General features: G+C 32.2%; 5 protein-coding genes across 5 annotated transcripts; 1 reads left to right on the top strand and 4 right to left on the bottom strand.

Moving 5' to 3' along the window:
* Window positions 1–177: 177 nt before the first annotated feature.
* LOC123197880 (tryptophan--tRNA ligase, cytoplasmic-like) lies at window positions 178–5,345 on the top strand. Its single transcript, XM_044612383.1, has 12 exons — window positions 178–512; window positions 608–727; window positions 1,261–1,446; window positions 2,463–2,514; window positions 2,666–2,731; window positions 2,822–2,908; window positions 3,273–3,365; window positions 3,672–3,752; window positions 4,117–4,188; window positions 4,563–4,631; window positions 4,766–4,876; window positions 4,992–5,345. The coding sequence occupies exons 1-12, from the start codon at window positions 292–294 to the stop codon at window positions 5,040–5,042; spliced, it is 1,209 nt and encodes a 402-aa protein (XP_044468318.1). The 5' UTR covers window positions 178–291; the 3' UTR covers window positions 5,043–5,345.
* Window positions 5,346–7,132: 1,787 nt separating this feature from the next.
* LOC123207667 lies at window positions 7,133–13,520 on the bottom strand. Its single transcript, XM_044625136.1, has 2 exons — window positions 13,364–13,520; window positions 7,133–9,359 (listed from the first exon to the last, which is right to left on the bottom strand). The coding sequence occupies exon 2, from the start codon at window positions 9,234–9,236 to the stop codon at window positions 7,452–7,454; it is 1,785 nt and encodes a 594-aa protein (XP_044481071.1). The 5' UTR covers window positions 9,237–9,359; window positions 13,364–13,520; the 3' UTR covers window positions 7,133–7,451.
* Window positions 13,521–17,437: 3,917 nt separating this feature from the next.
* Window positions 17,438–19,575, bottom strand: LOC123207707 (F-box protein At2g02240-like). The gene is made up of 3 exons (XM_044625180.1): window positions 19,347–19,575; window positions 18,313–18,431; window positions 17,438–18,228 (listed from the first exon to the last, which is right to left on the bottom strand). The coding sequence occupies exons 1-3, from the start codon at window positions 19,455–19,457 to the stop codon at window positions 17,763–17,765; spliced, it is 696 nt and encodes a 231-aa protein (XP_044481115.1). The 5' UTR covers window positions 19,458–19,575; the 3' UTR covers window positions 17,438–17,762.
* LOC123207737 (F-box protein SKIP3-like) lies at window positions 18,730–19,353 on the bottom strand. The gene has a single exon (XM_044625193.1). The coding sequence runs from the start codon at window positions 19,241–19,243 to the stop codon at window positions 18,752–18,754; it is 492 nt and encodes a 163-aa protein (XP_044481128.1). The 5' UTR covers window positions 19,244–19,353; the 3' UTR covers window positions 18,730–18,751.
* A 3,424-nt stretch (window positions 19,576–22,999) lies between the features above and the next one.
* LOC123207689 (putative F-box protein PP2-B12) lies at window positions 23,000–24,927 on the bottom strand. Its single transcript, XM_044625164.1, has 3 exons — window positions 24,458–24,927; window positions 23,904–24,022; window positions 23,000–23,819 (listed from the first exon to the last, which is right to left on the bottom strand). Exons 1-3 carry the CDS (start codon window positions 24,797–24,799, stop codon window positions 23,354–23,356), a joined length of 927 nt encoding a protein of 308 aa, XP_044481099.1. The 5' UTR covers window positions 24,800–24,927; the 3' UTR covers window positions 23,000–23,353.
* Window positions 24,928–26,876: the final 1,949 nt, after the last annotated feature.

The following is a 26,876-nucleotide window of genomic DNA, read 5'->3' as shown; positions in this document are numbered from 1 at the left end:
ATTATATGATAAAGAAATATCTAATCACATAATAATATTTTATCTATGTATATAAATTATATATCAAAAATAGATATGTATAATTTTATTATTTTCATTAATATTAAAATTAAAATAGTGAAATTTCAAGATTGCAAGGAAAAAAATAAAATTTATTTTACAATTTTCCCATGTAAAAGACCTAAAATCAGACCTGTTCATCGACAATCTTCTAGGACTCCAGCCTTCTCCTTCTCAAAGCGAGTCAGCGTCACTCAACCCTTAGGACTAAACCGGGCCAAACCAGTTCACATGGACAAGAATGAAGAAAACGCTCAAGTTCAAGTAGAAGAAGAACAGGATCAAGTAGTGAACCCATGGCAGGTCTCTTCAAAAGGAAAAATTGATTACGACAAACTCATTGACCAATTCGGCTGCCAAAGGCTTGACACCTCCCTTATCGACCGCGTACAGCGGCTCACCGGGCGCCTGCCCCACGTGTTCCTCCGCCGTGGCGTATTTTTCGCCCACCGGTTCGACCCAGAAGTTCTTTTTTGTTGATTCTTCGTTTTCTTTTTTCTGGGTCGATTTAATTTGTGGTTTTGTGAAATCGGTTTGTGTCAAGCAGGGATTTTGGTGAGATACTAGACGCGTATGAGAGAGGGGAAAAGTTTTATTTGTATACGGGACGTGGCCCATCATCGGAAGCTTTGCATTTGGGGCATTTGGTTCCGTTTATGTTTACTAAGTGAGTTCATTTCTTCGAGTTTTTGATATTTTATGGTTCTGTTTTATTGATTGACAGAAATCGAAGTTATCTAAGTAAAAAAAATTTTATGGGTTGAATAAAACTTAAGCTCTAAGTAAAGTTTGTTATTATTTTTGTTGTTTTTGTGAAATGTTGATATTTGGGTGAGGTGTATGATACTATGTCAACAATGTTAAGCTTGTAAATTTATATTTGCCAAGGAAAATTGGTGATCTGGATGTGCTACCATTTAAATTGCTGTTTTGGGCTCTTTTTAGTGACAGTTGGGCCTGTGTTTTTGAGAATGTAGCAACTTTCGTTTGTAATTCTTCAGAACATGATAATTGAGGTGGCTACAATTGGCATGATGAGTGTGTTAAACTTTTTCTTATTTTGCACATGTTAGGGCTGATGTTTCTTTGTGCTATGACTTGCAAAGAGAATCTATTCTCTTCTCTTCTGAAGCAAATCTAGTAGTTTTTGTTTTCACTCTTTGTTTTTGACTTATGGTCAATTTGTGACATTGCTTGCAGATATTTGCAAGATGCCTTTAAAGTTCCTCTTGTTATACAACTTACAGATGATGAAAAGTGCATGTGGAAAAATCTTTCTATCGAGGAGAGCCAGAGACTTGCCCGGGAGAATGCAAAAGACATTATTGCATGTGGTTTTGACATAACAAAAACTTTCATCTTCTCAGATTTTGATTATGTTGGTGGGTGAGTGATTGAATTTATTATGCTTTTTGACAGTCTTGGAATTTATATTTATAGTTTTGATCTAGTTGTTGGCCCAGCAAACTTCAGCATACAACTTAGACATTAATGTTGGCTTTTTTTTCCTTTAAGGAATGTTTTTTTTTTTTTAAACTTTGGTAAATAGCTTAGCCATTTGTGGACAGAATTATGAACCAGTATGAGGGGGTGATGATGTCAGGAGGGTGATTGTTATCTGAAGTTGCTAGAGAGTGTTGATGGTAACCTGGGTTTGGTAATGAGCTTTTGGCTACATGAAGTGCCTTCTAAACTGTCTGTAAACAAGAAATCTCCTCATGACCATGCCTACCGCCTAAACAGATTTATCTTTTTAAGTCTTGTATTTGACTCAGTAATCATATGAAATTGAAATCCTGATTCTTAGGGATGCTATGTGGTATGGGAATATACTAGTGCAAGCTGTTAAGTGATTCATTGTACCAATGTAGTGGAGCACTTGAATCAGTGGGATATCTACTGAAAATAAGTAGTGGAGTATTTTTTCTTATGAAGTGCATAGCATGAGGCAATCCAGATCTCATATTCTAACATATAAAATTTAGCTGGGGGGATTATTATATTGAGTTCAGATTCCATGCTATTTGTGTGTACATAAACTTTTAGATATGAGGATTTTTAGAAAATTAAAAATAACATGGAAATTAATATTGGTGATAAATAAAGCGCTGTTGGCAGGTAAGAATTCCTGAAACTATGCTAAGTCTGTGATTTAAACAGCAGAATTGAACACCATACCTTAGAATTGAATGGTGAATTGTTGCCAGTCATCTTTATTGGGAAATATCCTTGTTAAATTGAACTGCAAAATTACAAATTGTATTATTGATCTATTGGGCTGTTAATTTGGTTACGATTGCTTTAACTCCCAAGCATTTTCAAAACCTTGCCTGGATTATGCTATCATACTTATTGCATCTATGTTGTTCCTAATTGATATTGTACCAAAATGTGTTTTGCAGTGCCTTCTACAAAAACATGGTGAAGGTTGCCAAGTGTGTCACGTATAATAAAGTAATTATATTTGACATATTATTTTTTTTTTCTACTACCAAAAGCATTTTGTTTCCCAGAATCCGGATTTACTCTTTTTCTTTTGTATGTCCTTTCTGTAGTTTCTCTTCTTTTGTGATATAGTACTAATCAGTCTGCTTGCGTTATGTAGGTTGTTGGCATATTTGGTTTCACTGGTGAAGATCACATTGGAAAAGTTAGTTTTCCGCCAGTGCAGGTATATTGATGGCACTCTACTGGTTACAATTCTTTTTTCACTGGAAAATATCATAATTATATACCTCTGGTTCATTTTGGATTAGTGCAGGCAGTTCCATCGTTTCCCAGTTCTTTCCCACACCTTTTCTCTGGCAAAGATCATCTTCGTTGCTTAATTCCTTGTGCCATTGACCAGGTAGAGTCCTATCTTTCAGACTTATTTCTTATTGAATTCACTCTCGATCATATAATTACTTAATATACCTTGAGCTTGGATCATAATACAGTTATTTAACAGATGACTTTTTACTTGATTGTTACTACCATTTAATTATATAATCTTCTCCATTCATCATGAAATGTCAGTAGTTATAATGCATATTTCATTTGTCTATAATATTTGTGATAGACCATCCTTTTATTTGGGCATGAAATTGTCTGGTATAACTGCCATTGGTAACATTTTTGATACTTTTATTATGTGCCATGTCTCTCCATTTGTTTGGGGTTATCTATGTCTTATATTCTTACACTGATTTCATTTTTTTTTTTTGGTTCAGGATCCTTACTTCAGAATGACACGAGATGTTGCTCCTCGAATAGGATATCACAAGCCGGCATTGATCGAGTCATTGTTCTTCCCTGCCTTGCAGGTACTCCTATGTTTAGACACAATTTTAATGGTGGTTGATGGAGATTGATCTGTGTGACTGTGTGTGTGTATAGCTAAATACTGCATGACTGTCCAATTAATGAGCGGATGTTTTAAATATTCATTTATGGTATTCATGATTCTGTTTTACATACAATGTTTTGCCCTACTGCATATATGGATAATATATTTTCACTTAATCCAATCTTTTCTTTGTATGACATAAATTTTTCTGACTTGTATGCTTACCTTAGAATTGCTGCTCTAATGTCATAGATTCTTCTCTTCTTTAACTGCATATATGCAGGGGGAAACAGGAAAGATGTCAGCTAGTGATGCGAGTTCCGCAATTTATGTGACTGATTCTGGGAAGGTCATTAAGGATAAGGTTTAATTCTGAAACCTAGTAACTCATTTTACCCATTCACTGTCATTGGAGTGGGTTGATTCAAATATTATGCGTCTAATTTAGGATAAATGAATATGAATATTGTATCTTATCTCAATTTCGTCTGTGGCATGCAATGTCTCTTCTTATCTTTAATTGATTAGATTTTATTAGTTGTTTCAAGGCTCAAGCTGTGTTAGGCCTTGGTAGTTGTTTGGAAAAAATGTTTTGGAATTTGATGTGAACTTTCGCTTGAAGATCATGCATACATGGGGGTCGAGAACTTATTCAGAGCTAGTAAGCGACAACTGCTATTAGGTTGTGTATATGCATCACTAATATTGATTTGTGCCTATTTCTATAGGTAAACAAGTATGCATTCTCTGGTGGACAAGAAACTATCGAGCTACATCGAAAACTTGGGGCAAATCTTGAGGTGCTAAATCTGTTCTTCTTCTTTATTTTTGCATGGCATCATAATTTTAGAATAACATGGTGTTACTTGGAAAATAATATTATTGTGGTATTATTTATTCTTTACTTCTATTCTTAATTGGTTTTCCCGATGTTTGATATAGATTTTAGTCAGTTGTTTATTCTTCAGATTGTTGTATTTATTGATAGCAAGAGGACCAAAAGAGGAAAAGAAAAAATGAAAAAAAGAAAAAAAGAAAAAAATGAAAGAGAGACATGCTTTTCTTATCTTTATGTTTCCTTTATTTGGCTTTGCTAAGTACTCGCAATTGCTTGATATGTTTCAGAATTTGATGATATTGTGAATAAGCATTAATATCTTTTTATATTATCCAGGTTGATATACCAGTAAAATACCTAAGCTTTTTCCTAGATGATGATGCGGAACTTGAATGCATAAAAAAGGTGAGATTGTTGTCTCTGGTTAAGTAATTTGATTCCCTGGTGAGGATTTCTACTATATATGAAAGGAAATCTCCCATAAACAAAGTTATTCATGATCAATATGGATAAGAACCAAATACTTGATCCTTTTCTAGGAATATGGGGCAGGTCGCATGCTAACTGGGGAGGTTAAGCAAATCCTCACTCGAGTTTTAACTGAAATGGTTGAAAGACACCAGAGGGCTCGGGCTGCCGTGACTGATGAGGTAAGTATGCAATTAAATGTTACACTTATAAGGTGGTGAATTAATGGAGAGTAGCAGTTTTTTAACCACTAAAAGTATTCGTGCTTTCCATAATCTTCTTCGTATTCTCATTCAGATGGTTGATGCATTCATGGCGGTGAGACCCCTACCCGATATGTTCAACTAGCATCGAGATGAACTTAGCAAGTTCTCAATGAAGACAGATTGTGCAAGAATATTTATTTTGCTCCTTGTGCTCATACACATTCCATTCATCTCTCAAGTTGAAACATGCTTCAGAGAAGAGTCTAATTTCTGCCATATTGCTCTTTTTTTTTTTAAACTTAGGATACTGGTCATATTAAGACCTATAAAATCAAAGAGAAGCTCTGATGAAAACAATAGTTGATAGACTAATTATTGTAGATTTCATTTAACGACATTTTGGTTTCTTTTCCTATACAGTTAAAATTTTGATGTTTTGCGGTCACATTTATGTTTATATAATTCAAGAATCCAAATGTTGGTATGTCTGATTTAGACATTGCTATATCATGATTGTTGGATCACTAGTCTTGTGAGCTCTAAGTAAGACTGAAAGATGGTTATATATACATCTGGCCAATAAGATATTGAAACTGAGTTTTGAATCTTTTTAGTACTTCTGTATATCAGCATTTCACATTGGATTCCTGTCTTCAATCCAGGATAAACATTGATAAGTCTCTGTAATTCTAGTCAGAAGCCACAAGCATGGTTTCTACAAGATTGTTAAACAAATATGAGTGGTGGTTTCTTTCTGGGTTGAGTTTGATCCAAGTCAAATTTAAACAAAACTCAGTTTAAATCTGAAAAGTTGATTGAAAATTGATTTGAGATTGATAAGTTAAAGTTTGAATCTAATTCAAAAATAATTAACTTTGAGTTCAATTAAATCAATGCGAATTCAAATATTTGGATCAATTTAAATTATACTCAGTTTTATGAAAATAAATATTGCCTTTTTGATCTATGTTACAATCTTAAATTTATAGGACAAAAGATCGGGGTTATAAGTGTAATTATATATTTAAATATTAAAATTCTATTGCTATGAGAAGTGCAGGACCATGTACTAATTTGGTAGTAATCGATTACTTTCCAACCATGTCCGAAGACATCATACAAATTGATCCGATGAATAATAAGAAACTGCAATTCATGTTGGTAATTGCCATGTACTAAGCAATGAGTTTGACCCAAGACTCTAAGTTGTTGCCTCAATGAGTTTGATCAAAGAAAAGTTTAACTGTACAACACAAGTCATCATCCAAACCGGTGTCCTGACAGCTTATCACAAAGAAAGAAACAAGCCTTGAGAAATAGATTCCTATTAAGCTGGTGCATTGACATATTTCAGTCACTGTCAATACCAACTGCAAAGACTCATGCTTGCCAAGGCCATATCATAAAACATTATCTCAATATGCACACCATTTCTGTCAACAATCCATCTTTCTAAATAGAAAAATAAGATACATGATCTCACTAGAAAACAACAAATTTTAGCACCTGAATTATGCTATAACATGAATCACTTTTGATCAAAAAGATCAGAACTTAAACCTATCGGATCCCATCTGGTCCATTCAACAGTTCAAAATTAAGCCTACCTAATACCATACAGTCCCTTCATCAGTTAAACTTATGCCCATTCGAAAAAGATCGACTCTATACGCCATCGGAAGATGACATGAAAGAACAGTAATTTTATAGGATATGCAACTTCTACCATAGGATCTAACTGGTACACCAGAAGGAACGTGTTCTGCTATTGAGCAACAGCGAATAACCAGAATATAGCTGAACTAGGAAAAATGAGGAACAGTACCAGCTAGTGCTGTTACATTGACATTGAACATGAGGTCCATAATCATTGCTTCAGTTGTGACTGTCGCTGAAGACATGCACGATCACTGAACCTGTCAAAAATAGGAAACAAATTTGTTGGTACATTAGAAAGCAACTGAAAACGATATATAATAAGTTTATGATGCAGAAAAACTCACAAAGATCATTCACTCTACCATGTGGTTCCACTTCAGAAGCCGGAACATGCTTGATTACATTTCATGATCTACCTCTTGCATGTAGAAGCATGCATTTGTCATAGTCTCATAGACCAAGCAAGAAACTCAAAGTCACAGTGAAATTAACCATAAGATTATAAATAATTTCTGGAACCTCAATACTCATGAGGAGACTATCATTTTAAAAATGGATAATCAGAAAATGTTCTACAAAGAACAGAAAACAATATCATTTTTTGTACCCTTCATGATTACAATATACTGCATACCATAGAAAGATAATAGAATACAAATTCTAAGGAAATGTAGAGGACTTAATTGTGCTTCTGGAGACAGAGCAGCAAAACAAAAACCAAGCTGCCCCCATATGCACAAGACAAAAAGAGACACTGCCAAAAAGGATGGATCCTTATTTGCAACTAAATAGTGAAAACATACATTAAGATTACAAACACAAGGCTAATTCTAGTCAAATTTCAAAATGACAAAAGACTAAAAAAAAAAAAAAATGACAATCTAATTTTGTATCAAATTGGCATTGGGCATTTCTTTTGAGAATGACCTAACAAATGGCAGCGACCGCACTGAATAATTCTCTTTGGGCGCTTAAAGTTTTCTACACGGAGAACCTTCTTTTTGGGCCTGCCAGGTGGCCGGCGAGTTTTGGGAGGGCGTATTGAGATTTCGAGCTTGGCACCTCCCCCTTCAGCTCCCTCACCCAGTTCTTTCCACCTGCTCTTATCTGGAATGGGATTTATTACCTGCGAATAGGTCTCTCGATAACTTGCAACAGTGAAACAAGGCTCAGCAAAAAGATGGACATTTTGACCACAAGAGATAAGCGCAGCTGCAGCATGTGCACAAGGTAAACCATAGAGTTGCCAACGGCGACATGAGCACACACGGCTTCTTATATCTACAATATTTGTTCTTTCAGTCGATACAATTTCAAACTCGACTTCATTTGCACGAAGAACTTGATAGCAACGAGCATCAGCAATTGCCTCTAAAATCTGCTTCTCAGTAGACGGTACAAGAATAGAAGTCCACCTCATGCCCATATCACGACGAGCATTAAACCAAGATGCTAACTGATGGCGAATATGCTCCATCATTTGCACAACTGGGAGTTCATGACATTCTAGGGCCCAATTATATAACAACTCTGTGACACCAAGCGTAAAATGTCCATACCGCACCCCTTCAAAATATGCAATAGCCCAAAGTTGAGGCGGGAATTGTTGAAACCATGGTATCACATCTTGGGTGATCTCTACCATCTGAGTGATTTTAGTTTCAAATTCAACCGTTGTAAGTGCATAAACAGCATTCCAGAAGATATTCACCAACTTTGTGTTCTTAAATGTGTCACGAAAATTTTCACTAATATAACGTAGACAAAAACCGTGAAAAGCACTTGGAAAATGTGTTTCTACTGCCTCTACCATGGCCCTTTGTCTTTCTGATAGTATTGTCAGTCTAGGCATGTTGTCAGTATTAACACCAAGAAGCTTTCGCAATTCTGACATGAACCACATCCAATTGTCATCACTTTCCACATCAACAATAGCAATTGCCAAAGGAAATAATGCATCGTCGGCATCAACAGCTGCAGCACAAAGTATTGTACCCAAGTATTTTCCTTTTAGGTGTGCTTTGTCAAGCTCCAAAAGTGGCCTACAAGCATTTATAAACCCATAGATTGATGCACGAAAAGAAACAAAGAGGCGTTGGAAACAATTTTCTTGTCCAGTAGCAAAAACTGATGCAATGCTTCCTGGGTTGGTTTTTCTTATCTGCTCACAGTATGCAGGCAAAAGGCGATATCCTTCTTCAAAAGTCCCATGAAGTGCAGCCATGCTACGCTCCTTCCCACGCCAAGCCTGCATATAAGACACAGCAACTCCATGCTGATCTCGGATATCTTGCAGAATTTCCTTTGGTTTGTACTGTGGATTATCTCGAATGCGAGCTTCCACTGATCTTGCAACCCAACCCACAGATGCTTGTTGATGATGGAGGTTCCGAACACCTTCACAAGTATGTTCTCCATGTAGGGTTCTAATTGAAAAAGTTTGAACTCCAGGACATTTTGCCACATGAACACGCCATGGACAACCTTCTTTGGAGCACTTGGCTATAAAACGGCTGCGATCTGATTTAACTATCCGTAAATCAAAATGTAGTGCTATAGCAATATCTTTCAATGTTCTTCTGCAAGTTTCAACATCAGGAAACTCTTGACCAATAACTAAAGTTTGTTCTACCAAACCAAGAGAAGCATCAGGTACAGTCAAAGCATGGTCAGCCATGAATCCACAAAACGAATGTGCAGCAATACCACGTTATTCAAAGGGTTATCCTCATGCTGAATGAAGACTAAAATTTGTTTAAAAAGGGTATACTTGGAAAATAGTATCACATAAAACTCTGGTCTGCATAGAAGACAAGGAAAAGGAAGTTAACGTAAATTACAGAAGATCAGGTCATTCAAAGAACAGTAATAGTAAAATGAATCAACATTAGAATGGAAATAATTTCTTGTTTCTGTGCACTAAATTAGTTTGAGAAATAAGGTAGATCAAGAGCAGAGATTAAAACCCCAAAGACTTTGAATTTAACTAATATCAGAATACTTTTCCAAGTACTAACACTACAAACAAAACATCAATTAAATGAATATAGAAAGTGCTTAATGAAGGACTCCACAGATACTTCATAATAGATTGAAATAATCTAAGAGCTGCAACAAAGATCAAACAACTATAGATTGAAGTAATACACAAGCAGCAACTAAGATTGAACAACTAAACCATTAATTAAATTCAACTCAACATGCAAGTAAAATAATTAAATAAATAATCCAGTAGAATATATGTGTCAGAACCAGTAACTCAGGGTTAAAATAAGCCATATAACTAAAACTAATCATCTTAAACTCTATAACTTAATCATCCATAAGCTATTTTTGAATCATCATGGAAATGAGTTCAACTACAATTGCAAATTCAGAAATAATCAACCTCCAAATATCGATTTAAGTTATGCTTGGTTTAGAAATGTCCATCTAGAGCTAAAAGGGAAAAAAAAAAAAAAACTAAGAATGCGTGCGTGATCATACAACAACGTGTAAACAACCATTGCAGGAAGTCGGTTCTAAAGAATTGGCCAAAAAAGAGATAGTCCCTTCACATCATAATGATCTTGAACTAAGGAAAAGACATTTTACTCACTGATACACACGAGTCTGTGATAAATATATAGTACTGTGCAGAACAATTAAGAATCAACACTTGATCAAAATTTTGAATTAATATTTTGACATAGAAATAAACCAAATGAAAAAATAAAAATTAAATAGACAGTTCTCCAATAAGAGGGAAACAAGAAATTGTGGTTTAGCTTCTAGGATATGCTGATTTCATAAATCAAGATAATCAGAAGTCAATTCTTGCTCAAGGATGAAGTCCACAAAGATGTGGAAACCTAAATCATTGCTTCCCAAGATGACTTAGCAATCAGAATAAACTCAGGAACAATAATGATGCAAGAAAATTTTAAAATAAAAGAGAATGTTTATGCATAACTCCAGGATTTTCTCCATCCATTCTCCATGGTTCACTCCACCTAGTAGAATCTATCACGGTCTACGTCCAACAAAAATATACGATTGCTAACTTGTTATCGATTTAATCAGCCTATAATGGTAAAACTGTTCACTCTAAAGTCATTTGCAAACGTATATCTGTTAGCACCCCAGCCATGAAAGTCTACTACAGGAAGCATAAGGGAAAGAGCACAGAATCAGAGCACAAGGAGACCAATGCAGGTAACGAGATTTCGGAAGCTACTCTAAACATTGGGAGTGCCACATGGCCCAATGGTTCATCCTTAGGGGGAAGTTAGGAATAAGGGGAAAAAAAAAGTGGGACACAGGGAAGGAGGAAAAGGAGAATATTGTTTTGTTTTGAGAAGCCTATGGCTGATTGGGAGGTCCCAGCTCCTTGAATTGTCGGACTTTCTTTCTTTTCTCAGTTTAGGACATTGCCAGAGAATTTTGTGTAAACACTGAAGCTCCCAGTAAATCAAAGAAGTGATTTCCTGAATTGCAGTTGCCTCTTTGTTGAATTGCTGACTCAGCTGTGTGTTCACTGGTTTGCCAGGTTGCTTGTTTTCTGGTAGAAGTTGCTGGCAGTGTTCTTAGACAAGGGTTTGAGGTGTTGAAGATCTGGCTTCTGATCAATTTCCCAGAACTTTCAATGACAGATTGTCTGAGTTAAATAATTCATCATAAGAGATTTCCTTATCATTTCCTTTTTCCTTAATTATTTCAGATCCACTGAGTGAAGATTTTAGATTTCCCCACTGCACATCACTGGTAATCATCTCATTGTCCAAGTCTGTTGTTGCCTGTTGTCGATGATCAACTTATGCAACTTGACTATAGATTACATGGTGTCATTCACCATGACTAGAAATAGGGTTGGCAGCCTCAAACATAAGTCTAATTTTGCAAAGCACATATTCACTGCCTCATAATTTGCAATGCTTAAAAATGAACATGCTTTTTTTCTAGAATCTAGACTTAAGCATGAAATCCAAATCATCTCTTTGTTGAACATGGATTTCTAAGACTAAAGCTAAACTTCCAATATCCAAGACTAACAATAACTCATAACTGTGAAACAGTATCATCCACAGTTGCAAAGCCAGTGAATAGCTCCTTAAATATCTCAGAAATGCCTGAGATAATACATAACTGCTGGACATGAATCTTTGATTGGAGCCAATGATTTTAGGATATGCTACATTTGCTAATTAAAAACCCCACCCTAATCAGACAATTTTTCTTTTTTTTTGGTTTGAACATAGTGCTTGAGCTCTAAAAATCCTGAGTTCTAAAAGAAAATATAGAATTGGAAAAATGCAAAGTACAAACTAAGCTCTTCAGTTTTGAACAAGGCAAGTTCAAAATTCTCAAAAATAAATAAATAAATAAATAAATAAATAATTACTTCAAATAGTTTGTTGCAGACTGAATTAAAGGAACCAAAGGATGGCAGTGTTTGGAATGAAGAAGAAATATTAATGAAACAAAGTGATTGGCTACAGCCACACGACGATGTCGTTTCAGAATAATATAGCTGTTATGTAACAAATTTAGAAGAAAGAGAGAAAGGTTGCTGAGACTGAGAAGGTTATAAACTGTGTTGGCAACAACCCATTTTTTTTAAGTATGGGAATATTTGAAGTAAGCAGAAAAGATTTGATAAAATCCACCTCTCTTGTTCCTGAAACGTTCTTCTCTGATATTCTTCTTCTTCCTCTGAATTTCTGAGTTTCTGAATCTATGAATCAATTCTCTGCCTTGTTCTTCTTTTTCTCTTCTTCAATTTTATTTCAGTCCACAACACAGTTAGCACACATTTTGGTTAATGACAAGTTGTAACATCCCTAGTCCAATAGGTAGGCCCACTATCAAGATATTGTCTACTCTAGATACACAATCTATCATGGTTTTGTTTCTGAGTTTTTCAACCCAAAACGCGTCTTAACAGTTTAAGAAACCAGTCAAATCCTCTTACTCAAAACTGATGTAAGATACACAGACAGAATACAAACAAACCCAACATTTTTTCAGTGCTTTGCTAATGTGAGATTCGTCTAAAGGTATCACATATACCACCTTTATGGAACTCAGCATCCTCATTAAAGTTTACCCCACTATCGTTTAAGAAGACACACGAAGCCACTCTAAAATCATTGTAACATCTTTGGTCCAAAGTCTGACCTACTATCAAGATATTGTCCACTTTGTATACACAATTTATCATGGTTTTGCTTCTAAGTTTTGTAACCCAAAACGCGTTTTGACAGTTTAAAAAACTCACAAACTATTTAATCAGTCAAATCCTCCCACTTATAACCGATGTGGAATACATAGACAAAGTATAGACAGACTCAGCATCTCTCTCATATTTTGCTGATGTAAAATTTGTTAAAGGGTATCACACAAATATTCTCAAATCACTAGAGCTCTAAGCTGAAACTACATAAATGCAACTACACTTGATTTCTAAACCTAAAATACAATACGCAACAAACAAAAATCCCTCACCATTGCATTTTCACAAACAAATTAAACAAAACTCAACATAAACCAACACCCCAAATTATTATTATTTTTTTAAAAAGGCTCAATTCCAAGCAAACCCCACAATTCAAAAAGCGGATCCACAGACAAAAACTCAAAAATTCACATAAACAAACCAAACCCACTAAGTTTCCAAATTCAAGCGCGACAAAATTATTTTTTCGTGCTATTGACTCATTTAAAGTCCCTGGAACCTAATATTTCAACATTATAAACCAAAAAAAAGCAATGAATATAAACTTCCAAAAGCTTTAAATCGTAATTTTTTGGTGTTTTGAGAAGAACCTGGCAAAAGGGTAGGGAGCTTTTGTGCTTGTTTCTTCAGTCGTTGTAAGCTTTGAAGGTTTGAGCAATTGGGGGTGGACCGAACAGACTCTTTCTTTCTCTGTCTGTGATTGTTTTATTCGATAATCTACAAAGCCACCATTTTAGATATGCTAATTTCTTTTATTTACTTTTTAACCCTCAAGGGTTTGCTTTCTGCAGATAAGACCCCGCAGACTGAATTTAGACTATTTTTCATCTCCTTTAAGTTGGTAACCTTTTTTGCTATTTTTCTAGGAATAATCAGGCTTGTCAAATTGACCATATTTATACCTTTTTTTTTTCCTTTTATAATTTATTTACCATTTTTATATTAGAAATTGTTAAGTAAAACTTTTCTTTGTTCAAACTTACGAAAATAACACTTAAAAGCAACAAATTAGACAAACAATGTCGATCACGTCACCGTTATACGAGTTGGACCAAACTTCATATAAAAAATTTTCGTAAGTTTAGGATATGACCCTCCTAATTGAATTTAAGCTATTTTACATCTCCTTTTAATTGTTATTTCACTTGGAATAAAACTTGTCAAATAGGTCATTTTATACCCTTTTTTTTTCTATTATAGTTTTTTTTATTTTCCATTTCACTAATTTTATACTAGAAAATGTTATATGATTAAACTTTTTTTTAATCAAACTTACAAAAATAACACAAATATAAAATAGCAACAAATTACTCGAATAACAATTAGTTGCATTTCCTATATGCAATTTAGACTGCAAATAAAAGACTTTCGTGAATAATTTTAGATGTACATAATTTTAGTATATAATTTGAATATATAAATTATGTGTTATCATATGATTGGGTATTACTTTATTTTTAATTCAAAATAATTCAATTATATTATAACATATTATTTATGTATTCAAATTATATATTAAAAATATGCACGTATAATTTTATTGATTGAGATATGTAGCATTTTATCATCACTCATTATATATCAATGGCATATATAATGAGAAACTTATGATATAAAATTTTGTATTATCATAATAAAAACTATTTTATATATTTTTATTTTCTCTTTCTTTAATTTATTATTATCATTATTATTATTTAAAAAATGAAATGCATATGTAATAGATAAGAGCCATGTAAAAGGATTTTAAAGTTTCATTCTATATTAATTTGATATACATGCTTGGAAAAATTTTATAAGGCATTTGGATAAACTAAAAAGTAGTTTTAAATATATATATATTATTCATACATAACGTTTTGCCCGGATTAAGCTAAACCTAATGTAAGTTTTAGTATATAAGTTGATTAGTTTAACCAATCAGTAGGTCCGATAATATCAAAATGGTATAATTAAAATTTTAAAACAAGTTTAAACTTATGTAATGTTAATTTGACAATCGAATCGGTCTAATCCAATGGTTTTGTGTCAATTTGATCTAATAGCTAAAATGAGTTTTAATCAATTAGTATATTATTATGTGATTAAATAATTTAATTATATATTCAAATTATAATTCAAATTCATCGATATGATGATACATCTATTTGTTTATACCATTATCGCCAAACTTTTTCTACATAAACTATTATTTTTATCTTTTTTATTTTAAAATTAATTAGAATATATTGGTGATATTTAAACAAAGCCTTTAACATTTTAAAAATTAATATTACGGTGTGTATGGTTCAAAAAGTATTTTATTATCAAAACTGAAATATTATCATTTATCAGGATGATTGATTAGCTTATTAATGAATATAAATTAATAATATATAAATAATTATTATATTTAATTAATAATAAAAAATATTGAGATATTATTTTATTTAAATATATTTAATATGTTAAACTAAATTTATGAAAAATTAAATTGTCATAAAATTATAATTTCCTTAATAATTTTTTAATACCTTTAGGGGCTGTTTGGTTTCCTTCATAAAAAGATTATCTTAGTAATTTATTTATTTTTACTTGTATTATTTTATTTGATTTTTTAGTAATAAAATATAATGGTAATCTTATATTAACAATGATAATGTGATAAATAATGTAAGTGGTAATCTGATTATCACATCTATCTTAAGTATTAAAAAAATTATTAAAATAACCATGATTTGATTATAATTATATTTTTATTTATTAATTTTTTAAGATTAAAATATCCTTATTTTTAATTAATATAATAAATAATATGACATATATTTTACAAAAATTATATCTAAAGACATTTAAATAAAATAATATATTAATATTTTTTTATTATCTCTAACCAAACATAATAAATATTTATACCTATCTAATTTTACCATATTTTATTAAACATAATAATAATTTATACCCAATAATTACTGTAATAATCTATCGTTTATTATTAAAATTACTTTGTTTGGTTCGTCATTTATTATTAAGGGTGTTATGACATGTAATTTAAGTAATCGTAATTTTGTTATTATTTATTAATTTTTTAGAAGAAAATAACTCATATTTTCAATTAGTATGAGAAGCAATATGAAATATATTTTATAATAATTATACCCAAAATATTTAAATAAAATAATATATTAATATTCTTTTACGATAATTATCAATTTTAATAATAATATTCAAACCAAACGTGCCCATAAAAAAAGATAATATTCAAATTACTTTTCGTATGTCCTGTGAGTTTGTTAATAAATGATAAATTACTACAATCCCTATTTCATTTATTGAGACACTCTTTAGTAGTCAAATTTTAATTACAATTTTATTTCATAATAAAATTACCAAATAAGGCACAAGAGTAATTTACATTTTAATATTTTATTTCTTTAAATTATATAATATTGAAAGACAAAATTTGGGTTGAAAAAGTTAGAAAAAGATTATGCATTTTCAATATAGATAGATTTTACACTTCTGGTAACTTATCATTTCTCTGTTCTTACAATACTAAAAGTTCACAAATTAGTTGGCTAAACATAAATTATAACAATAATATTTCATGTACAATAAAACTATGTGTATTGACTTTAAGTATTCACATGATATATGTCATCATATAATTAGATGATTTTAAATTAAAAATAAAATAACATTTAATCAGATGATGACATACATAAATATAAATTTATTTATATATTCAAAATGAATACATATAGTATTATTATTTCATGAATTAACAAAATTGATACTTATATTAACCAATCACTTACATATGATTAGACACGACCATAGGTTGTGTTGGACGGAATTTGATACAGCCCACTGGGTTGTAACAAAGTTGGCTTAAAAAACTGAGTCTTGCCTTTTTTGTCAGGCCGTGTTGCAAGTCGGGCAACTTCTAAGACATGTCTACTTATGATTATTTGATTAATTGATTTTAAAATAATAATAAATAAATAAATAATGAAATCACTTCATCGTACGATGACATATCAAATTACTAGCGCATTGATACTCATTCTTTAGTACATGCATATTACTTTAGTACAATTGTCTAGTATGGTTATATATCAATTCCTCTTTATCTAAGCTTTTAGTATTGTAGAATATTTGGGCCAGAAGCAACGCCTAAGTCCCAAGCATCTCAAGTACACAACTGATTGAAGCTACAATCTTCTAATTCAGTGGTAGAATCTGTGGCCAAAAGGAATAACTAAAACAACTCTCAAGCTACAGAAGAAGCTTTCAACAAGATTCTAAGTCTGCAGATCCATGCACAATATATGGCTATCTACTTAAAGGAGCAATGGGGGCAAAAATTTAGATTATCAAAGAAAGAAAATGAGACCAGGTAATGGCACTCAAAGAAAACAACACTTTCGTTTCAATGAATTCAACAATTTCTAAGAAACCGTACCTGTTCCTGGCCAATACCTTGACTAATCTCAAGGCGTGGGCTAACATTTAGAAACGAGTCCACGATCCCCAAGCACCAGTAACGTTGCCAGCAACACCTTAGCTAATAGTTAAACCCTACTTCAACAATACAAAGGTCTCCCTTTGAACACAAATTCAGGATTTATTATCCTTGCTAATGCAAATATACAAAACAAACAGACATATTGGTGAACAAGACATAACAAACTTCAACCTCAGATTTTTCACCCATTCACATCAATAAGCTACCTTAGCATTCAACTGTTGTGTTCTGTTTCTCATATATTGCTAACTTCCATTAACATTTCTTCCCCTATTGCAAAATATAACATAATGTGACACTATTAACTATTGTACTACCATGAGATCTGTTAATATGTCATCAAAGTCTGCCCGATACATGGACTCTTACTCAAAAGCAAACTGAGAAGATAATCATCTCAAAAAAACATCAATTGGCACAATAGCTCAAGTGAATCCCAGAACAAGCAAATTGCCATATCACTTAAGGGAACGTCACATGCTTTACAGAATAAACACACCCTGCTTTGGCCTTATCTCAATTCCTTGAACAATGAGGCCACCCTTCCAGTGACCACTCACCTCCAAAATGCTCATTTCCAATTCACCATCTTCATCTCCTGCATTGAAAAAGTCACCTAACTCGACTTCATGCCACTCATCTCCTCTCTTCTTAGCAAAATTGCCACCAAACATCATTCTGCAAGATGGCAGCCACCAGCCGACACTGGGGCTGGATTCTATCCACCAATCTCTTCTTTCATGCAAAAACACAGATCGTTTTTGGTTTTTAGTTCCCACAAGTCCAACACTGACCTCTACAGGCTGATTTTCAAACCCGTAAAACCTTTCTTTTGGCTTGAACACAAGATAAGCTGTATAGTTTGTCCCCGGTGACAAAATGCGAGTACTAATCTTTCCACCTATCTCGAGCCAAAATGCATGTATAAGCTCAGCAAACTCTAGGAACCTGTAAAATTGTGAATAAACTTAAGCTCATTCTAAAACAGTCTGGAACAAACTAAAAGCGACAAGAAAAAGCTGCAATATAAACGTTGTGCCGGGAAGAGAAGTCCATCCCCAATCTGTGGGAATATCACCCCGCACAAACATAAGGTCCCTGGAAGATATCATGTAACATTTCTTCCCACTCTGCTTATCCAAGAAAAAGGCCTGTTCAATGTCAAAGGGGAAAGGAGAATATCAATAAACCCCCAAAGTTGGGAGTAACAAAGACTGGACCCAACATGTTCTGAATTGTAAAAGAACCTCGGTCAAATCCATTAATCAGCTTAAAATTTTCATATCAATTAGGGTTTGCAACAACTGGAAACTAACACCATTTTTTGATATTAAAACAACCAAACTTTTTGTTTTTTTTTTCTGAAAGTTTGGTCTATTTCTGGGAAGTTCTTATTTTTATGTCAATTAGGGTTTAGAGATGTAAGATGGCACTGAAAGTCTAACTAACTAATATAATCGACAAATTTCATTCACACACCAAACAAATAAATAATTAAAAAAGACAAATTCGCAATCAGATCTCCCGAAATCCAAAACCCAGAAACAAAATCACAAAAGCAAACGTTTTTCCCATCGTCAATGAAAATCGGTTGGTCACAGAGGCTCAGAAAGAGGCTCTTCTTCGAAGGCAGACTAAGCAAAGGAAACATACAAGCCAGATCAAGCAAAGAAGACGTAGAAGGCAGACAATGCAAAGGATACGGCGGCCAAGGGGAAGACTTAGAAATGATGGTTTGGTAGTCGGGTGGCAAGAAGCGCTCCCAGACTACGTCGGATTTGGCAGCGGACCTGAAGATTTTAGAAACCAAAGCCAGGCGGCATGCATCACGAGGGGTGGTGCGGGAGATGATGTCGGCGATGCAGCCTTCAGGCAATAAGCTTATGGGGCTTTCTTGTTCGAGTTGTTGTTGTTGTAGGCTGTCCGTGGTTCGTTGTTGGTGGTGGTTAGCCATGGAAGTCATTATGGTAATTACTCTTGGCAGGGGGTTTTTATACAGAAGAGAAGACAGAGAGACAACAATTCGGTCGAAAGCTTAGCAGCCAAGGCTGGTTATTTCGTTTTACCTTTGTAATTAACAACAATTTTAACGAAAGTTTTGAGGCTGGTAGGGCTTTGGATTTTGAAACTACGCCGTTCGTAGTTGGGGGATGGACGGAACAGACTCTTTCTTTCATTGTCTGCGATTGTCTTATTCGATAATCCACAAAGCCACCATTTTAGCTATGCTAATTTCTTTGATTTACATTTTAACCCTCAAGAGTTTGCTTTCTGCAGATAAGGCCCTGCAGACTGAATTTAGGCTATTTTTCATCTCCTTTAAGTTGGTAACCTTCTTTGCTATTTTTCTAGAAATAATAAGGCTTGTCAAATTGGTCATTTTATACACTTTTTCTGTTTGTCATGGATTATTATTTTTTATTTTTTCACTATTTTATATTAGAAATTGTTCTACCATCAAACTCACACAATTAACCAAAAAAAAAAAAAAAACAACAAACTATATGACCAACAATCCGTCACTGTCGTTTAAATGCAAGTTGAAATAAAATGTAAATAAAAGACTTTCACTCAAAAGAAGTTGAAAGATTTGTTCAAGATAGGTTTCATTAATATTGAGATAGAATAATATTATATGTACACAATTTTAATACATAATTTGAATATACAGATAATTTATCATTATATAATTGGGTATTACTATATTTTTAATTCAAATCATTCAGTTACATTATAACACATCATCTATGTACTCAAATTATATATTAAAAATATATACGCATAATTTTGTTGATTGAGATATGTAGCATTTTATCATCACTCATTATATAACAATGGCATATATAATGAATAACTTAGGATATAAAATTTTGCATTATCATAATAAAATTATTTTATATATTTTTATTTTCTCTTTCTTTAATTTATTATTATTATTATTTTAGAAATGAAATGCATATGTAATAGATGAGAGCCATGTAAAAAGATTTTAAAGGTTCATTCTACATTAATTTGATGTACATGCATGGGAAAAGTTTAATAAGACATTTGGATAAATTAAAAGGTAGTTTTTTTCACCCTTTATATATATATATATATATATATATATATATATATATATATATATATATATATATATATATATATATATATATATATATGTATGTATGTATGTATGTATGTATGTATGTATGTATGTATGTATGTATTCTACGTTTTACTCAGATTAAGGTAGACCTGATGTAAGAATCAGTATGTAAGTTGACTACTTTAACCAAATAGTAGGACCAATAATGTCATTATAACATAATTAAAATTTTAAAATAAGTTTAAACCTATATAACACCAATTTGATGATTGAATTGGTCTAATCCAATAGTTAAATGACATTTTGACACCAAACCTTGTGCAGTTTGATCCAATAACTAAACGAGTTTTAATCAATTAATATGTTATTATGTAATTAAATGATTTAATTAGATATTCAAATTTTAATTCAAATTCATTGATATGATGATACATCTATTTGTTTACGTCATTAGTGTTCAACCTTTTTTGCATAAACTATTATTTTTATGTTTTTTATTATTAAAATGAATTAGAATATATTGGTGATCTTTAAACGAAGTCTTTAACATTTTAGAAATTAATTTCACGGTGTGTTTGGTTCAGAAAATATTTTATTATCAAAACTGAAATATTATCATCTATTACGATGATTGATTAGCTTATTAATTAATATAAATTAATAATGTATAAATAATTATTATATTTAACCAATAATATACAAATTTTAAAATATTATTTTATTTAAATATCTTTAATATGTTAAACTCAATTTATTAAAAATAAAATTGTTATAAAATTATAATTTCCTTAATAATCTTTTAATAACTTCAAGGGTTATTTGGTTTTCTTCATAAAAAAATTACCTTGATAATTTATCTTTTATTATTTGCATTACCTTATTTGGTTTTTTAGTAATAAAATATAACGGTAATCTTATATTAACAATGATAATGTGGTAGGTAATGTATATGGTAATCTAATTACTTAAGTATTAAAAAATAATCAAAATAATTTTGATTTTATTATAATTTTATTTTGATTTTTTATTAATTTTGTAATATTAAAATACTCTCATTTTTAATTAATATAACGAATAATATGACAGATATTTTTAAAAAATTATACCTAAAGATATAAATAGTAAAATAATATATTGATATTCTTTTATACCTCTAACTAAACATAATAATTATTTATACCTATCCAATTTTACTATATTTTATTAAACATAATAATAATTTATACTCAGTAATCACTAAGGTTATTTATATTTAAGATAATATTTTAATTTTGATAATAAAATAATATTCAAACCAAACATCACGGTATATGAAAATTACTGTAGTAATTTATCTTTTATTACTAAAAATACTTTGTTTGGTTTGTTATCTATTATCAATGACGATGTAACAGATAATACAAGTAATTTTAATTTTGTTATTATTTATTAATTTTATAGAAAAAAAACTCATTTTTTCATTTAGTATGAGAAGCAACATGAATTATATTTTATAATAATTATACTCAATACATTTAAATAAAACAATATATTAATATTTTGCGTATCATATAATTGAGTTATTTTAAACTAAAAATAAAATAATATTCAATTATATAATTATACATAAATATATACTCATTTATGTACTTAAAATAGATACACATAATATTGTTATTTTATGTATTAACAAAATGGATACTTATGCTAATTAGACAAGCCCATAGGTTGTGTTGGACAGAATTCGATACAGCCCACTGGATTGTAACAAAGCCAGCCTAAAAATCTATGAGTCTCGCCTTTTTCGAATGTGTCGAGCCATGTTGCAAGTCGGGCTGTGCTGCAAGTCGGGCCAACTCCCCAAACATGCCTATATATAATTATTTGATTGGTTGATTTTAAAGTGATAATAAATAAACAATTAAATCACTTCATCGTATAATAACATATCAAATTGTCAACTCATTGATAGTCTTTTTTGGGTACATGCATGTTACTTTATTACAATTTTCTCTCTTTATCTAAGCTTTTAGTATTGTAGAACATTCGGCCAGAAGCAATGCCTAGGTCCAAACCATCTCAAGTACACGATTGAAGCTACAATCTTCTAATTCAGTGGTAGAATCTGTGGCCAAAAGGAATAACTAAAACAACTCTCAAGTTGCAAAAGAAGCTTTCAACAAGATTCTAAGCCTGCAGATCCATGCACAACATATGGCTACCTACTTAAAGGAGCAATGGGGGCAAAAATTTAGATTATCAAAGAAAAGAAAATGAGACCAGGTAATGGCACTCAAAGAAAACAACACTTTTGATTCAATGAATTCAACAATTTCTAAGAACCCGTAACTGTTCCTGGCCGATACCTTGACTGATCTCAAAGCGTGGGCTAACATTCAGAAATGAGTCCACGGTCCCCAAGCACCAGTAACATTGCCAGCAACACCTTAGCTAATAGTTAAACCCTACTTATACAGTAAAAAAGTCTCCATTTGAACACAAATTCAGGATTTATAATTCTTGCTAATGCAAATACACAAAACAAACAGACATATTGGAGAACAAGACATAACAAACTTCAACCTCGGATTTTTCACCCATTCACATCAATAAGCTACCTTAGCATTCTATTCCTGTGTTTTATTTCTCATATATTGCTAACTTCCATTAACATTTCTTCCTCTATTGCAAAATATAACATAATGTCATACTATTAACTATTGTACTACCATGAGATCTGTTAATATGTCATCGAAATCTGCCCGATACATGGACTCATACTCAAAAGCAAACTGAGAAGATAATCATCTCAAAAAAACATCAATTGGCACAAAAGCTCAAATGAATCCCAGAACAAGCAAATTGCCATATCACTTAAGGGAACGTCACATGCTTTGCAGAATAAACACACAAACACTAGGTATTGACACTAGAGAAAAGCTGTCTTACTAATAAATGCTGTTATAATTATGTCAATGGCAATACTTAAGGAAGAAGATCATTTATTTATACACCCTGCTTTGGCCTTATCTCAATTCCTTGAATGATAAGGCCACCCTTCCAGTGACCACCCCTCGTCTCCAAAATACTAATTTCCAATTCACCGTTTTCATCTCCTGTATTGTAAAAGTCACCTAACTCGACTTCAAGCCAGTCATCTCCTCTCTCTCTTGCCAAAGATGCCTGCCACTTGACTCTGCGGCTGCGATAAAGAAGACTAGGAGGCCTCCCTAACAGATATTGCATACACAGACGTCTTCCTGTAACCAAATACACGGATCGTTTTTGGTTTTCAGTTCCCACAAGTCCAACACTGACCTCTACAGGCTGATTTTCAAACCCGTAAGACCCTGCTGTTGGCTTGAACACAAGATAAGCTGCATAGTTTGTACCTGGTGACAAAATCTGAGTACTAATCTTGCCACTTATCCCGAGCCAACATACACCTATAAGCTCAGCAACCTCTTGGAACCTGTAAAATTGTGAATAAACTTAATCTCATCCAAAAACAGTCTGGAACAAACTCAAAGCGACAAGAAAAAGCTGAGATATAAACCTTGCGCCGGGAAGAGAAGTCCATCTCCAATATTTGGGAGTATCACCCCACACAATCGTGAGGTCCCTGGAAGATATCATGCAACATATCTTCCCACTCTGCTTATCCAAGGAAAAGAACTGTTCAATGTCAATATCACAATTAGATACGTTACCGCCAAAGGGGAAAGGATAATATTAACGAACCCCCAAAGTTTGGAGAAACGACAATTAGGACCAACATGTTTTGAATTATAAGAGATCCTCTCCAAAGTTCGAGGCCATTAACTAGCTTAAAATTTCCATATTCAATTAGGGATTACAACACCTATAGTTATTGAACTAACGCCATATTTTTCAATTAAAATGACCAAACTTTTGTTTTTTCTGAAGGTTTGGGCCTATTCCATTATGTCAAACAGGGTTTTGGGATCTAAGATGGCACTGAAAGTTTAACTAACTAATAGTAGCGACAAATTTCATTCACACACCAAACAAATAAATAATTTAAAAAAACAAACTCGCAACCAGATCTCCTGAAATCCAAAACCCAGAAACAAAATCACGAAAGCAAACCTTTTTCCCATCGTCAATGAGAATCGGTTGGTTACAGAGGCTGAGAAAGAGGTCCTTCTTCGAAGGCAGACCAAGCAAAGAAGACGTAGAAGAAGAAGAAGACGACGGGCAAGGGGAAGACTTAGAAATGATGGTTTGGTAGTCGGCTGGCAAGAAGCTCTCCCAGACTACGTCGGATTCGGCGGCGGACTTGAAAATGGAAGAAACCAAAGACAGGCGGCATGTTTCACGAGGGGTGGTGCAGGAGATGATGGCGGCGATGCAGCCTTCAGGCAATAAGCTTATGGGGCTTTCTTGTTCGAGTTTGGTTCGTTGTTGGTGGTGGTTAGCCATGTAAGTCATGATTGTAATGACTCTTGGCGGGGGGTTTTTATACAGAAGAGAAGACAGAGAGAGAACAATTCGATCGAAAGCCTAGCAGCTAAGGCTAGTTAAATTTGGATAATTTGGAAGGAATAATAGAAACAGTGATTTCCCCATCTGCCTCTCAAAGCCGTGTTATTTTGTCGGTTTATTATAGACCGTTGCACTATTTCTACCCAGATTTCGGTGAAATGTTAAATATACCCATGTCAATTAAATAATCCAAATATCCGCCTCAAGTTTAATTTATTATTACACATATAAGAATTTTTTATTACAGTTAAAGATAAAATCTTTATTTTATTAATAAAATTAAAATAATTAAAATTTTATTTTATTTTTCTCTATGGGTTGAAAAATTAACAATTTTTTCTTAAGGATTAATGTTTAAAAAATTCAATTTTCCTCCCAGGGTTTAATATCCTGAAATTGAATTATTTTCTCTGGTGAATCATGACACTCTCCTTAAATCTGACCAAAACCTTTATTTGAATGATGAAAACATTGTCAAGGGATAACACTGTTAGACAACAAGCATCATCTAGCCAAGGATGACACTTTGTTGTCTAAATCTAGACGACGAGCATAGTCATGCGCATCATTCAACCAACGATAGTGCTTCCTCGTTTGTAGGTTTGGGGTAAAGTTTTTGATGGTTGGGATTAAGTTGGAAACTAGTGGTTGTGGATGGTCAAAGAGGTAAAGAAAAAAATCTAGGGATTTAGGGGAAAAAAACCATTTTTTAAAGTTGAGGCTTAGGGTGAAATATTAATTTTCAAAACCTAGGGTAAAAATAAGATAAAATTATATATTTTTTATATTATTGCTAGTATAACGGTTTTACCCTTATATTTAATGATAATTTTAACAAAAGTTTTGGGATTAGTAGGTGTTTGAATTTTTAAACTGTCATGGATGTGTTTTTGATATTAAACTAAAATTTGGGTGGAAAATAGTCATTTTGAATTTTATTATAATAAGTTATACAATAATGATATTCAATATGTATCATTATTATAATGATATTCAAATATATATTTATTTGTACTCAAAATAGGTACGTATAATTTTATTGCAAGTTTGATAATATTATTACACTAAATATTATCAATCAAATTATGTGCATATGTGATTAATTAATTTATAATTAAAGATAAAATAATATCTTATTACATGATAATATATCATTTATGCAACCTACTGTGTAAGAATTGTATTGATTTAATGCTATTGCACCAAAGTCATATCAAATTGGTATGATTTCACTCTAAAACAATATTGGTTGGTATAATTTTTCACTTAAACTCGCTCAATTTGATAATGAAAAAGAAAACTCAAGGAGAAAATAATCATTGATGAAGTAAGCTTCCACGCCAATGCCAATTTAGAGCTCAATAACTTGAAATCACTTTAATTTGAAATCAGCTTGTCTAAGAATGTGGATTCAACCTTGAAGATGTTAAGTAGGTTTATTGCCCAAAGGGGCCCGAGGGGGCTTCTTGTTATTATAGAATAGAAAGTCAATACCTACCTCTCTCTCTCTCTCTCTCTCTCTCTCTCTCTCTCTCTCTCTCTCTCTCTCTCTCTCTCTCTCTATATATATATATATATATATATATATATATATATATATATATATATATATATATACACACACACACACACACACACACACTTAGAAATAAAATTCTGTATTATCATAATAAAATTATATTATATATTTTCATTTTATCTTTCATTAAATTTTGCAAAACCCTATATGGCAATTACTCCAAGGGTGTAACAAGAGTTAACACAAAGAATCAATAAATCTAAATTTACTATACTAAACAAGTAAACACATTGAAAACACCCACAACAACATAAATTATTAAATTAAAACAACAAAATATGAGCACAAATAAAAATAAGGGTTAGAAGGAATTTAATATTTATAGTAGTTCGAAACTTTCTCTTCTAAATTTTCTATATTCAGTTTTTTAAACAATCTATTTAAAGTTTTATATGAGATGAAAATTTCTTCTTTACACTAGAATTTTGAAATTGTATCTAATAA

The sequence above is a fragment of the Mangifera indica genome, chromosome 2, assembly GCF_011075055.1.
Source record: "Mangifera indica cultivar Alphonso chromosome 2, CATAS_Mindica_2.1, whole genome shotgun sequence".
In the NCBI taxonomy this organism is placed as follows: domain Eukaryota; kingdom Viridiplantae; phylum Streptophyta; class Magnoliopsida; order Sapindales; family Anacardiaceae; genus Mangifera; species Mangifera indica.
This window is presented reverse-complemented; position numbering and strand designations above follow the sequence as displayed.